Raw genomic sequence first — 14,716 nt, forward strand, 5'->3', positions numbered from 1 at the left:
TCTTTGCAGGACTACAGTGCACCAGGCACCAACTCTGCTCTCCTGCTGTTGCTGAGAACATTTCCCCTGCTGTATTACAGCTCCAAGTAATCCACCACATTGGAGATGAGCACATATTTTCTACTATGAAACAGTCACTGAGCAAAGTAGTTAATCTCATCTTTTACAACAGGTCAGGATAAGCAAAATACTACTGTCTACCATCTCCTCAGCATTTTCAGTCTGCAAGTGAGTAGGTGGTAAGTCAAGGCTGAAGAGAGCAGGTCAGGTGTACCACTGTGTGCTTGTGAGTCAAAACTATGGTGAATGCTTTCCCTCCCCAGCAGCCATTTGGCCACTACTCAGTACATTTCACAGACCACTCATGGGCTGGGCTGAGTCTGAAATTGGTGCTGGTAATTCCAGGGTCCCCAAATCTCTTGCCTGCACCTCAGCAGCTGTGACATACTGAGTCTTTGCACTGTCTGTTTCCCACCAGGGCCAACAAGCCCTAATTCCAGTCTTCAATTTGTTTGTTTTGTTGTGATAACCCTGAAAACTCTCCTCAGCCTATTGTGATTAAAGCTCCACCCTTATTCCCAGTGCCTGCACCCTCCTCCCTCCCCTCCCCTCCCCTCCCCTCCCCTCCCCTCCCCTCCCCTCCCCACCACACACACAGCCCACATGCTCAGGTGCCATAACTACCTCAGGTGACATGGACTCGGGCCTATGCGCAGGGGAGCTCTCGGGGGAGGATACGTTCTAGAGGAGGGAAAAGCATCTAGTTATTCATCTACTTCCAAAGTCAAGAGGCAATTACAACGTACAAAAGCACACAGGTTAGCAATGGCGATTCTAAACAACTATTCCAACAACTGGTCCCAGCCTGTACAGCATCATGGTTGGTTAAGTAGTTTCTAAAGCTTCCTAGAAGCACAAATAGGACTGGGTTACTGCATCTCATGATGCAACTTAGTACCCAAAACAGCACATGAATGTTAGGAAAAGCAGCAGCTAACTCTTTAGATTTCTGATGCTGCCAGACAGATTTTGCACCATGAAGTATAGAGAAAGACACTTTTGGTTTTTAGTCTGAGAACATGGGAGAGAAGAACAGCTGGTTTAGCCCAGGAAGTAAACTAAGATCCCCAAAGACTTAAGGTGACCTTTCATAGACATATACTATAAAACAAACGTGTCTCTTTCAATCCACTGTGGGCTACCTTTCCAGCTCAAGTCAAGAGAAGAGGTGTGAGCAGGCAGCTTTATGAAATGTTGTATCATCCGAGCACCTCTCAGTGAAGGCAGTGTATGCATGTGACAGCACAGTTAAGGGCTCTCCCCAAGCACTTCCCTTTCCATGCTACTGAGCAGGCCTAAAACAGAATCAGAGCAGCAGGATTCCCAGAGCTATGTTGCTATCAGAGAAATGTAGCAAGAGAGTCGCTGTTTTCTGCAATGTAGAAAACCTCAGAAAACTGAGGAATCTCAGAAATTTCTTAACAAAAAGTTTTGACAAACTCCACAAAAATAGCAGAGGCATGTCATCATGCTTCTGGCCACTCTTATGAATATGGAGGGGCCAAGCATCCTCTAAATTGTTTCCAATCTAAAAAGATCACAAAACTGAGTCTGAAAAACCTTAATCTGTAAAAACCTGACAAACAGAGCTTCAGAAGCTTGTGATACAAGTTTTATAGAGAGCAGCTAGGAAATCAGTCAAGAAGGAAGTTTCTTAAAAAATGTATTTCCTAGCAAGACAAGATGGCAAGTCACAACTTCTGCTTGCTTGAGGAAACTTGTGAACTGATGGAAGAATTTTTCTGTTGCTCTCTTCACAGGTTTATACTTGGAGAAATGCATTCACTCATTCAAACTTTGGTCCAGTGAGTTGTTACAGTATTTCAAGAGGAAAAAAGGTAAAAGGCAAGTAAGTTATAGATAACTATCAAAATCAGGGCCAATTAACACCAAAGTGGAAAGGAATGATTAGACTGTGGAGGGTCATGGCAATAGTGCCCTGATCTGTCACCTCAACCACTTTCCACCTGAAACAGTCTTTCATCTCTCTCCTCAATGCTCCACAATCTTCGCTGCTAAACTTTACAGACCTGCCTCTCAAACAGCTTACAAGAAAGGGCTCTCATCCAAAATCATCAAAGCACACTAAGCTGAAAGTACCAGGAAGGAATATTTGCCCTGTTGCAAAGAGATGAGGGATTCCTGCAGGATAGTCAGTCCCTGGTATGGAGCAGGCCACCACTGCACCATTTTTTAAAATGGTTTTGACTGGCAGAGTATGAGCAGCCGTCCTGAAGTCTTCCATGAGGCTTTTTAAATGAAAATATGCAATACTAAAAAATAAAACTAAACCTGCTAACAGCATGATCCGTATTCACAGGCACAGAATGGATTGTCCTGACTGGATGAATACTGGTAACTCTCCCACAGAGTTCAGAGCTATGGAAACCACCTACACAGCCTGCTCATTAATTCTGCTAATTTTTGCAGAAGGAAACTATCAAGAAATCCATAGTATTAAGGCAATTTCCTTCTACCTAGTCCACCTAAAGAAAACCAGAGAATATAGTGGAAGATGACATGAAGTATTGCTACCATACTTGGGGTTACTGAAAGCAGTTTGGGGAAAGAGGAGCCATGGATGTCTTACAGTCTCTGAGAAATGGAATAGTTGTACTCTTTGGAAGCAGCAAGGATTGAAAACCCCATTGGCACAGAGATCTGAAGTGGGGGAGATGATTAAAGATCACAGAGATCTGAAGTGGGGGAGATGATTAAAGATCACTGAAAAACCTAAGACATTTAGGAGCTACTCTGCAGAAATAAAGATAAGACTAATGTTACTGATAGCTACAAAGTGAGGGGAGGCTGAGCTGTAGCAAAGTTTGACTTTTCACAGAGCAGGGGATCTACCCAGAAGTGAAGTAGAAGAGAAAGGCAGCAGTGCTCTTGAGGCTAAGACTGTGATGCTGCTCAGGAATACATACTCAAAAAGGAAGGCGTCCCTAGTTCCACCTCGCCTACAAATATTGCTGCTCTTTTCCCTTGAGCACACCCAGCCCCGGGCAGATTTACCTCGAACTGTAGTGGAGTATTGCAGCGGCTGGCAGCCAGAGAGGGGATGGGTGAGAACATGATGCCGTAACCATTGCGAGTCTCCTCCTCCCCGGGCAGCGACGAGCAGGGCGTGGCCAGCTGCGGGCTCGCTGCGCCGGGGACCGAAGGGACGGGAGGAGGGGGCGTGACAGGAGACAGCGGCCGCAGCAGCTTCTTAACGTTTTGCTCCATCAAGTAGCGAGACTTCCATTTCTTCAGGGGACTCAGCAAGTCTGAAAGACAAACTGAGCTGAGGACACGGCTGAAACACTGACCATGAGCAAATCGCATGTTGTCTTCTTCCCCCTACTCTCAGCCCAAATGAAGCCCAGGAGTCTTCAATGCAACTACAAAAGACTCCTAAAAATGAAGCACCTCTGAATTACTTCTACATCAATTTCTAGATACTGGTAACAGAACAATACATCATTAGGAACGTGCAGTGAACAAGGAAAGCAAATACTTCAACTAGAAGCAAGCACAAGAGGGAGCTAGGGAAAAGGGAGACAGGAAAGGTTAAAAAGAGGACAGGAGACAATAGAGAAGTCAGAGGACATGTCATTGTGATTCTTACAAACAAATCAGAGGCAGCTCAGTTATCATTACCTGAACCTAATAGTTTCCTATAAGCTACATCAATACAGCCCAAGCACAAAAGAATAAAGCCTTTCCCTCAGGCCTGCCTCTCTTCAAAATAATAATCTCTTTTAATGCTTAGTTTAAAAAAGAACAAAAACAATTCACCAGTAAATTCTACAGGTTAGGTCTTGCTCGAGAAGTGCATTTATTGGTTCTGGCATTCTGTTTAATTCCTATTCATCTAACCTTTCAACAATCAAATTTGTATTATCTGTGTGATGTCTAGCTTCCTGTCTGTTATCCTTGGAAAACTGATCCCTGACTGGGCTGATCTTCACTCTCCTTCTCTGTAAATTCAGACATAATATTAAAGCATTCTGCTTCTTTACTTACAGATTTTAGCTTCTCCATCCTTGAGATTTAGTAATTTATTACACATGTGCCTGTAAGATTTTGCTACACTTTCCTACAATCAGTGCTTAGTTGTCCTTTTAACAGCATCTTGCTGAAAAGAGATGATCCTGGGTTCTCTTCCCTCTACCCCCTCCCTTCCATTGCACAAGACATCCCTCAGCACTGAGATTGATAATGCAATATTAAGTAATTATCTTTTCACAGGAAAATACTGAGAAACTTTACAGATGCTCAAGCTAGAACGGGTCTGCAGAAATTTGAATGAACGGCAAAGCAACATTCTCACCTACCCATAAACTGTGCCATCATGCAGCAGGACACATTAAGATGTCACTTGTACAGCTGCCTTTAATATTCAGCACCTTCTCCCAGCCTGACTCCAGTGCCCAAGCTGCCCTGATGGTGCTGAGCACTTACCTGTGTCATCTTTGCAGATGCTGGAGGAGCTGCTGTTCTCGTTGCTTTGGTATAGACACTGGGTTCTGTTCTCTTGTGGAGCTGGTGAGGTCTGAGTCATCCCCTCTTCCAGGGCTTGTTTGATCCAGCGCTGAAACAGAACGAGACTGCATAAACGTGAAACTCCTCGAGTACTTTCTCTGCAATCCTGCAGGAATCACTCCAACTCCTACACTCGTGTGGAGCAGGGCAGGCTGCTTAGCAGCGTGGTGTTACCTCGCTGGTGTGCATTAGAACACGGTTGTCAGCACTGAGCCCACCATCTACTGTGGTGGGGCTGGGCCCTTCCTGACATGGGTTCTGGGAGCAGTTATCATCAGCAGTACAGTAGCAGAGATAAATAAACAGCAAATTATAAATATAAAAATGCAGAACGGTGGCACCTAAAACTATTAAAACAACAATAATTTAAAAGAAAAGGGACACAAATATAATGAACTATCTACAACCACTGATTTTTGCAAAAAATCTGTTTCTTGCCTAGGAGAGCAAATTTGAGCAAAAAAATATGATTAAAATGCAAGCAGCAGTTTTCAAGAAGGGTAAACCAAGAAAAAATAATAAAAGCAAGTCTTTTCTTCAGCTACTAATAAAAAAGATAAGTCACTGCAGTCTTCTGAACATGGACAATTGAGGATGTTTCACATCTCACACAAGCGAACATGAACTGAAGCCTCAGCAAATCAGCTGCTGCAGTGGGTGTGCTAGCCCTGTATCTTGATGCAAACGGACTCCTGATGGCAGGCAGGAATCTCTGCTTATTCTACTATAAAGGTAACTGCCACAACAGAAGGGAAAACACACAGGTGATCCAGTGAAATGATGGCAAACTGCAGGAAAAAAGCAAACAGCAATTTTCATTGGTGTAGTTTACCCACGGGACTCACTTTATGAGACTCTTCTTGTCCTAGAGAGGTTTAAAATTGTACTTTTACCTTTCAGCAATCCACAGTTCATCTGCATGCCAGCAATGTGTATCCCATTAGAGATACACGTGTGTGTCTTATGATTCCTCAAAGCTATCAGGAAAGTACATCACAAACTCAGTGGCCACAATCCTCAAAGTGAAAACGTCAATGCGAGGATGAAGAGCAGGTGACAGGATCTATTTTGATGGCCTTCGCTACTGTACTGCAGACGCTTCTTCTCTGTTCAAATGGAACTCAAAGGATTCCACTGTGGCCGCCAGCAAAAGGGAGAAGTGCCAGCCAGTCTGGAGCACCTCTACCTCAAACGTGGCATCTGATCTGACAGCCAAGTCACTGCACAGTGTGTGATTAACGTGAGAGCAGCTTACAGTTCAGTTTCCTTGCGAGGTTCAGACACTGCCATGCTTTGGATGCAAACTGACATCATCAGCTGAGTTTTTGGCACAGTTCTCAGTAGTTTAAGGATGAGGCCTGCTGACAATCCAAGAAAATACGTGATCTATTTCAACAGCCTTTATAAATCAACCTCCTTGGCTGAGTAGTCAAAAGTAGACAAGACACAGATCAGGTCTTGAGAGAGCGTATCATCAAGTTCTGGACCATTTCTAGACCTCAGCTGGCTGAAAAGGAGGTGTTCCCTGTGGGTTTTCTAAACATTCCTGAACATGAGGAGATTTCTACATCTCCAGACTCTTAAGTCATAAAACCACCAAATGCTAAAAAGCATTTTCCAAGAAAAAGCCAGGGATCTCCTACGAAATGGATGAAACCCCTCACTGGAACAGTTAACAATTACTTACATCAAAAAGTAGAAATCTAATTATTTCTGCAACATCTGTTCTGGACACAGCAACTTTCAGTACTTTATTAACTATTTAATGGAATCGGCACCGTATTTAAGTTTTCAGATTAAGAAATAAGAATGCCACCATTAATAATTTTCCTACTAAATTGGAAAATGGATAGAGAAAAACACGACACAGCTTAGCACAGGCTAGAACAAACAATTCTACAATTCTACAGGCTATAAAACTAATGGGTTGTTCTAACAAACATACAAAAATCACAAACTGAACATAAGTTTAAATCAACCTGTCAAAGAAAACTCAAGTCATACTGGGATGCACAAAATGGGTACAGGTTAGAAGACACAAAGCAACTTTTCTGCTTTGAAAATGTCCAAGCTGCAACACAACATCTAGTCTTGGAGACAACTTCAAGGAAGGTGTGGACTAAATGGAAATCATCCATAGTGAGACAAGTCCACTCCCTATCCAGCAGTGAGAATTATCATCTGACTAGAAAAGAGTCAAATGCAACAGACTGGAAGACTTGTTCCATGAGAATAGTTTTCCCTCAATTTTGAGCTTGCTGGCCAGTTGTATGGCAACTGCACTGAGCACAGTGAGCACAAATAACTCTGCCAGCTTTGCTCTGGATGGTTCTCTCTTCCCTGGAGTTCAAAGACACTGTTAAGGTTCAAAAGAAGCTCAAACCTTGCAGCTCTCAGCTTAAAGATGCATGAGGGAGGTTGCCCAGGCACACAGAAACAGACAAGGTGTTGTCATACATCTATATACGAACCATGAAGAGCTTTACCTATGAAGGAAATACTGAAGAGACTGTTAGGGCATGACAACAAATTGGCTGAAGGTGGAAAACAGTGAAGTCCAAAGATTCTTTCTGGAAAAACACCCTCAAACAAAGAAACCAGGACATGGTACCTGAAAGCCACCAAGACAGGGAGAGCAGAAAAGATTTCTGTATAATTGTTCTCAGGTAATCACACAGTAACTGGAAAGTCTCTGAGCAAAACCAACAGGGAAGATGGATTTCGATACAAATCTCACTGAGTGAACTACCCTGCCTTCCCTGCAGATGGGTAAATACTGGCATTTACTGGTCATCTCTGGAGGAACTAAATCCTTAGCTGGGCCTGGTTCAGGCTTCCTGCATGGCCTCAAGTATCTGTTGCAGATAGGCAGTCTGTGATGCAAAAACAAAGAGCTGTGGACTTGTTCTTGTGAACAGAAAAACTCAAAGGTTTTAAACCACAAAGGCTCTCCAAAGACAATAGATCTTAACTGAGGCACTGGATTCTAGAGGTCCTCTGCAACACAGTCCTATCCCCACAATGCCAACCATCCTCTGTGAACGTAGTAACATAAAACTTTCTAAGGGAAGCAATCAACACTCTTTGAATTGTGTATGCTGGATAATAAACAGCCACTGCTGATCCGAAAGTACATGTTTCTAAAAGGGCAGACACAGGACAGTTGTTCTACCATGGTAAAAGGCAAGGATGAAAACTGAACTCTGGCAAGGAGGCCAGCAGTCATAGCCTGGACACTCTATCAGCACATAAGCTCAGCAGGAATACACGGAAATTAACTCCAAAAGGACACAACAGCTTTACAAGGGGGCCAGTAAGATGAGTGTACACTGTGTAAAGGTAAGACACAAGGAAACATACCTTCTTACAGGAGCTGTAAATGCCATCCAACAGAAAGGGTCTTCGACGTCTCTCAGGGTTGAAAGGTGAACCAAAGCGAATGTAGTGTTTAGGTGTGGTACAAATCAGCGGGGAGTGCACGAGACCTGGCAACATATTTAGGGTAGTTGCCAAAACTGTTGGGTCTGTAGTAATGCGCAGAGGACACTCAATTGGACACTCCTGCTTTTCTGCCTTGTCGTTCAGCCATTCTGTAACAAGGTACTGAAGGAGAAAACACACATCAGTGCAACCAGCACAGGTGAAAGAAGAAAGGCAATATGGCAAAATGGTGTATGGGAAGCAATGCTCAGGTCAGCCCACATGCTAAAACCCCCCTCCTTTTCAACAGGAAGGACTTCCTGTGTCAAACCCAATTCTCACCTGTTGGAGACAACCCAATGTCACAGAAGTAGTTCGATTTTATGCTCCATTCATCTTATTAGAAGATTCTCCAAAAACTCGATCACCCTGTTCAAAACTAGTTTCTAGACACAAAACTAAATGTATTAATAGCTAATTTATGCCCAGTATGTGGCAGCTGCCTGCTAACTTCTGCAATTCTTCCTCCTTTCCAACTTTATCCTAGCTAGTACATGACTGTTGCAGCCACATTCCTTCTTGGTCTTCAATTCTAAGCTGAAAGTTAAACTCTTGGCTGCATCCTAAATGAATATCTGGCATCCCAACCTTGAGCACTTGATCATATTTACCTTTTTTGTTTTGGGGTACTTTACTGCAGCTCGATTAGACTGAGATCCTGTAGCCAGGATAGCAGTTGGGTCAGATCCTGTCAACTGTCTGCCTTCTCCTGGCCCTTCCACACTGCTGACATCTGTTGTGGTTACCAAGCTGGCAGTGCTTCCTTCCTCTGGGACAGCCTGTGTGAGTTCAGCTTGCTGGGAACTAGCTTGTTTCTGCCTTCTCAGTCTTTGTGCTGAACTGGTCCGGTATCGAGAGAAGCGACTTTTTGGTCGGGGCCTGGAAGGTTTTGCTGGAGCTGGCTTAGTCACTGTTTTTTCAGGGACAGCATCCTACAAAATAAATTGTCATTAGTCTGAGCACCTCTAAGAGTATTCCTTTTCTCTGCATACAGGATCAAGAATTGAGATTTATTTATTGACACTACCTGACTCTCAAAATCTTGTTGGACTCTGTGTTGGTTCATAAGATGGCCTTGGGGACCCTTCAACACTGGCACATTATCGTTTTGTCTTCTGCATTCTTAAAGGACAGAACATGGGTCTTTAGGAAGAAAGCAGCAGTAAGAAACTTGCTGCTTGTCTCAAGGTAACTACTCTTATTCCTGACCAGAGCTCACATGGAGTACTCCAGGCAAGTGTCTAAGCCCTGCCATAAAATGGGAACACATGCATCCAAAGTAGACTGGGTCAAAGAAAACCCAAACAAAATGAAAAGAACTTTCCATCACTGCACTTATGCATCCAACTTAAGCTCACACCAGTACAAAAGGGGTTCACCTGGAGAAGGAGCTGGGCTTGTTCAGCCCAGAGAGGACTGAGGGGGATGTTAACAGCAGTCTTCCTACAAACAGCCTGAAGCCACTAATAAGATGCAGTGGTGCATCAGTGGACATACACTGAAATGAGAGGTTCAGACTGGATACACGACAAATTTCTTTCAACCTAACAGTCATGAACTGGAAGAAGTGCAATCTCCATCCCTAGAGGTTTTCAAGAGAAGACTGGGTAAAACACTGGCCAGCCTGGTCTAGCTTAAGAGCTGTCCCTATCTCAGAATGGACTAGAGAGCCCACAAAGCTCCTTCCCACCTGAATGATCTTATGATTAGAAATGCTGCACCTGAGCTTTGTACAAGATAGCAAACAGTTCTATCTTCATCTTACCGCTATTTGTGAGGACCGCCGTGTGTTCACCCCAGTAGTGCTGGTACTGTTAGAAACAGGAGGAGGAGGAGGAGGAGGAGGAGGAGGAGGCGGAGGAGCACTCAGTGCTGAACTTCCATCTTCAGTTTCAGGAGTCTCTGTTTTTACTTCTTCCACCTCAGGAGCTTCAGAATTGACGTTGATTTCAGCATCAGTGCTGTTACGGTCTGATGGTTGCTCTCGTCTCCTCTTTCTCTTTTCTAAGTTTTCAAACATGTGCATGATGGCTTCTACCTTCCTGTCTTCCCGAGACTACAACACAAGGGTAAACTGAAGTAAGCATGGTGAATTATGCACATAAACAAGGCAAGAACAGATATGGGAAGCAGCACAAAGAGAACAACTGCCAAACAGCAATGACAAAAGCCAGGCAGAGGACAGAGAGAAGCGGTTCTTATCAGTTATTTGCATTTTTCAATATGGCAAATTTCCCAGAATAACAACATAATCATGTGTTTGTAGCACAAGTAGAAGAACTCAACTTTGTTCTTAAATAGGACCACTTAGATACTATTGAGTTATATTTATAAAACAGCCACAAGGAAATGCATAATTTTGAAGAACTAAAAACCGTAAGAAAGCATAAGTAGAATGAAGAGATGACTTGGAAACAAATAGAGTTATTTGCTAATGACCAACCGTTAGAACCAAACAGAAGCCAGGGGCAACAGAAGTACATGAATCAGTAATTTGCAGCAAGTGTAATACACCACACAAGCTGATTAAAATGTTCCAGATTCATTCTTTTTGCAGCAAGAATGTCAGAAGATGACCCAGCTCAAAAATAAAAGCTCTGGTCTAAGCAGCTTACATAGTGGATAAGAAAAACAGAACATGAGAGAATAGAGAGGTAAAACAAGTCAATTTAGTAGGTAAACAGAAAGGACAGGAAATCTTATCACCTGGTTGTGTCAGGAGTAATTGGTAATTATGCATATAAAAAGCCCTGCACAATAATGTTGCAGTGACAGGCAAGAATCAAGTGGGTTTTAAGAAGTGAGGTCAAGTGTCTTCTAAGATTTGTCATGGAGAAAGTATCTTGGAGCCCACAGCCTGGCCTTTACAGTTTTCTGTTAAATACTACACACACACACACACACACACACACACACACACACACACACACACACACACGAAGAGAGACTGGGGAAACTATAGATATGGGTATTTACCTGATGCCAAGTATAGAAAACTGAATCGCATTAAAGCAGATTAACTGGTGCAACCTACAGGAACAGGGCTTACAGGCGGACAGGAAACTACCACTTCACTTAGGCTTACTGAACTATTCTGTCCCAAAAAGAGATCTGCCTCCCTGCATTAAAATGAAATCGTCCCTCCAAGCTTCAAGGCCAATCTGATGGATGACTGCTCTCATTCAAATTTCAGTGGAAACTGGCTGCTTTATCTCATCTGTTCTAAAAAAATCCATCAGTTAATCCAAGGATCTCTCCACTGGATGGCCCTTGGCTCTCCAAGTTGCTGCACTATTTTAACATTTAAAGCATGCTCCGGAAATTTACACTTGGCAGATCCACATCTCTGATTAGAGGAAGACAGGTGATTATGATACTGGTGAGCAAAGAAAAATAGAGAATTCCTAGCTTCAATACATTTGTTGGCTGGTAAAAGGATGGGAGCAATTTTTCTGGCTTTCTTCCTTGGGTTTCTGGTTGGTTGGTTGTTTTAATTGTGTATTTGCTTTTTTTTAAAATTTTTCTCTTGTTTATTCAAATTAATGAATTAAAAGCCAGAATGGCTCCATTCACATGCATAAAACATTCTTATCCAAGCAGCAATCCCAGGAGCCATAAGTAACACATGAAAAAAACCCACTAGCTCTACTCAGTAAAGATGAAGGCTAAAAAAGGACTGTATTATCAAAGATCCCAGAGCACAAACATATATTTTGATCAAGAAGACTGCTTAAGACAACAGTAACTTGGAAAGACAGAGATTTCCTGAGTAAGCACCAATAGTACTGTTGGTGGTCTACTCCTCTTACTAACTTTTGCAACTTGATCCTACATCTTTCCCCACATGGCAACATGTTTATGAAACTATACACTGAACAGATAGCTGTTTACAAATCTAACCTAGCAAAAATGATCAAGTTTTAAGAAAAATCGGGTTCTGATTCATGGTATGATTGAATTGAAGATATCCCTGCTCACTGAGGGGGGTAGGACTAGGTGACCTTTGATAGTCCCTTCCAACTCAAACTATGCTATGGTTCTATATAGTGCCATAAATTCTTGTACTGGCAATAAGGAAGGGCAGCAGGAACATAAAAAACATCCAATTACCTTTTTGGAATCTGGTGCTGATGGTTTTGCTAAAGGTGTATTTTAGACTATAGAACTGTGCTGAAAGTAACAGTTAAGCCTTTCAATGAGGAAACAAATCTATAGTGTATCTCCTAATCTGCAGGACCCTAACATAAATCTTGTGACTCGAAGTCAACCAAACCTGGGTGGCTTTTTACTCCCCCCCGCCACCCCCCACACTTTTTTTTTCCCTTGTTGTTAATCACATAACTGAAGATCAGTAACAGATGGGATTTGAGTTCAAACAAGTGAAATAACCAACTGGACCTGTTGGTCACTGCATGAAGCAAGTCCTAAAGAGAGTGAAACCCAGAGAGAGAGAGGTACTTGCCCGTCTGCTGTGAACCAAGGCTCCCTGTTCCTCTACAGGCTCCTCTTTCTCCCCTTCTTGTTTCTCCTCCTTCTCTTGCACCTGAGAGAGAAACCCGGATTTAGTAATCCAGTACTGTTTCGAAGTTACCAAGATTTCTCTGATAATTTAAGGTGCTAAAATTTAAAAAAAGGCTGCCTGCAGTTTCCATTCTGAGGATTCCAATGCTATTGGATCAGACAACTGCAGCACTGAATGGTAACATACATAACAAGGGACCAAATATTTTACCTCATTGTCACTGACTGCTGCAGGTCCCTCAGGAACTTCCTCAGTTTGCTGACTGCTGTTCTCATCCGACGCAATGCTCTGCTGCTCCATTTCTAGCTCCTTTCGGCGGGCCTTTCGCCGGCGTGTTTCTGCCCCAATCAGTGTGCCTAAAACAGGTGGAGGTAGGTGTTCTGCAGCATTTGGGCTACGTTTCTGCACAGGGCAATTCCGGTTCCCCTTGTGACACGCACAGTCCACTTTATAATTGCTGCTCCAAAACACAAACATAATTCGTGTCACTCTTCATTTCTTAACCCCTGCACAGAGACATTCAATACATCTCCTACTAAACATCTCACCACGTGCCAAAGCAAGGACAGCAGGCTACCTTATGGCCTCTATTGTAGAATATGCCAGCAGAACTGGACAGAATAGCCGGGAAATGCAATTCAGTAGAAAACGGAGCAATATGTAGAATGCGAGGAAAGGGCTGGAGGAAGATGTCCAGTCCAGGAGGGCAGTGGAGAGCTCCCGGGCGAGGTGAAGGACTCACCAGATGTTGTACTCATAGTCAAAGGCGATGGTAACCTCTGTGTCCTTGGCAATGGTGGCAACAGCATAGATGCACAGGTGGATCATCCCATCAGCAATCACATGACGAACCTTGTTAAACAAAGTAGAAAGAAACTGACGTCTCCACAGGTTGCATTTCCTACTTCCAAGATGGAAGCTTTTGAAAAGTAGCTCTTATTCTACTCTATGAATAATTATCCCAAATTCTCCATAGGGAAAAGCCTGCTTCACTGCTCTTGTCATACTGTGCTTTTCCACTTAAAATTACTACAACCTGCTTACCCTTCAGTATCATTGTGCAGCCAAAAGAAAGACATAAAAGAAATCTTTCTCTTCCAAAAAAATCTCCCTCCTGTTCCAAGTATAAACCATCAAACAAGCAAGAGAGACAGAGAATTACCTGCATTTAGTGCACTTAAGTTAGGGAAAGCACTAAGCTTATGTAAAACATGTATTTGCAATTACAGTGATGATGAAGAGGGAATTTACCTCTGCGTTTGGAGTGCAGGACCGCCTGATGAACCTGGCATCATTACCAAAGGTGCGGGCGTCTACACACATCTCAACGCCATTGAACTTGGAGTAGAACAGCACAAAGGGATATGGCCTGGAGAAGCAACACAACATCTCAATCCCAAAATACCAATTCCCACAGCACTGTTGTTAACAGGTATCCCTCACTTCACTGGAAGCAGCACTTCCATAAGCACTATTACTCTGGAGGCTTATGCACTTCCAACAATTTCAAAGGTCTATTTCATAGGGTTTGGTCTATAAGCAGAGCATCAAGCTGAGGTGATATATTTGATTTCCCATTTTTATGCAAGGCACAGCTGACAGGACCCTGTAAGTGAGCACTATCCCATAGAGACACCAGTCTCACTGTGCCACGATGCTCTCATACCAATCATTTCATAGTACTCTTACTTTTTGAAGAAATGCCCATTGACCTCGAATTGCTGTCGTAACATAACTTTCCCTCGATACTCAATTATAAGGGTATCTAGTGCCAAGTCTCTTGCTGCCCTCAGGATCTTCCGGTGCTTCTGAACCCGAGTCACCCTTCCCAACTGCAGCTGTAACAAAAACCAGAGCAAAAGAGGAAAATTTGAACCAAAGGCCTCTAATTCATCAAGAATATTTTACCTAGATAAAAAGAAAAAAATATTCTAATAGCAACACACAGAAATATTATTAACACAGGTGAAATATTATTTATTTTGTAACAATTTAGTCCAGTAACCTTGATAATATTTGTAAAAAGCAAACAGTATTTATTCCTTTCCTCCAACGATAGTCTGACAAATCTATGAGACCAAGTATGTCAGTCTTGCAGCTAGGAGGCATAACCAGACCTGTCACTTG

The 14,716-nt window shown here is 42.9% G+C and overlaps 1 protein-coding gene across 2 annotated transcripts in view; it reads right to left on the reverse strand.

Moving 5' to 3' along the window:
- Positions 1 to 14,716, reverse strand: part of SETD5 (SET domain containing 5) — a 40,332-nt gene that overhangs the window by 11,452 nt on the left and 14,164 nt on the right. For both annotated transcript variants that reach the window (XM_088171421.1, XM_014872364.2), the window contains exons 8-18: positions 14,279 to 14,427; positions 13,841 to 13,958; positions 13,332 to 13,441; positions 12,800 to 13,046; positions 12,530 to 12,610; positions 9,833 to 10,123; positions 8,679 to 8,999; positions 7,948 to 8,190; positions 4,507 to 4,636; positions 3,076 to 3,329; positions 685 to 741 (exon numbers count right to left, since the gene is read on the reverse strand). In XM_088171421.1, the coding sequence (XP_088027547.1) occupies positions 685 to 741; positions 3,076 to 3,329; positions 4,507 to 4,636; positions 7,948 to 8,190; positions 8,679 to 8,999; positions 9,833 to 10,123; positions 12,530 to 12,610; positions 12,800 to 13,046; positions 13,332 to 13,441; positions 13,841 to 13,958; positions 14,279 to 14,427 (2,001 nt within the window). The remainder of the gene's footprint in view (positions 1 to 684; positions 742 to 3,075; positions 3,330 to 4,506; positions 4,637 to 7,947; positions 8,191 to 8,678; positions 9,000 to 9,832; positions 10,124 to 12,529; positions 12,611 to 12,799; positions 13,047 to 13,331; positions 13,442 to 13,840; positions 13,959 to 14,278; positions 14,428 to 14,716) is intronic.

This window comes from Sturnus vulgaris, chromosome 11 (assembly GCF_052056855.1).
Source record: "Sturnus vulgaris isolate bStuVul1 chromosome 11, bStuVul1.hap1, whole genome shotgun sequence".
In the NCBI taxonomy this organism is placed as follows: Eukaryota; Metazoa; Chordata; class Aves; order Passeriformes; family Sturnidae; genus Sturnus; species Sturnus vulgaris.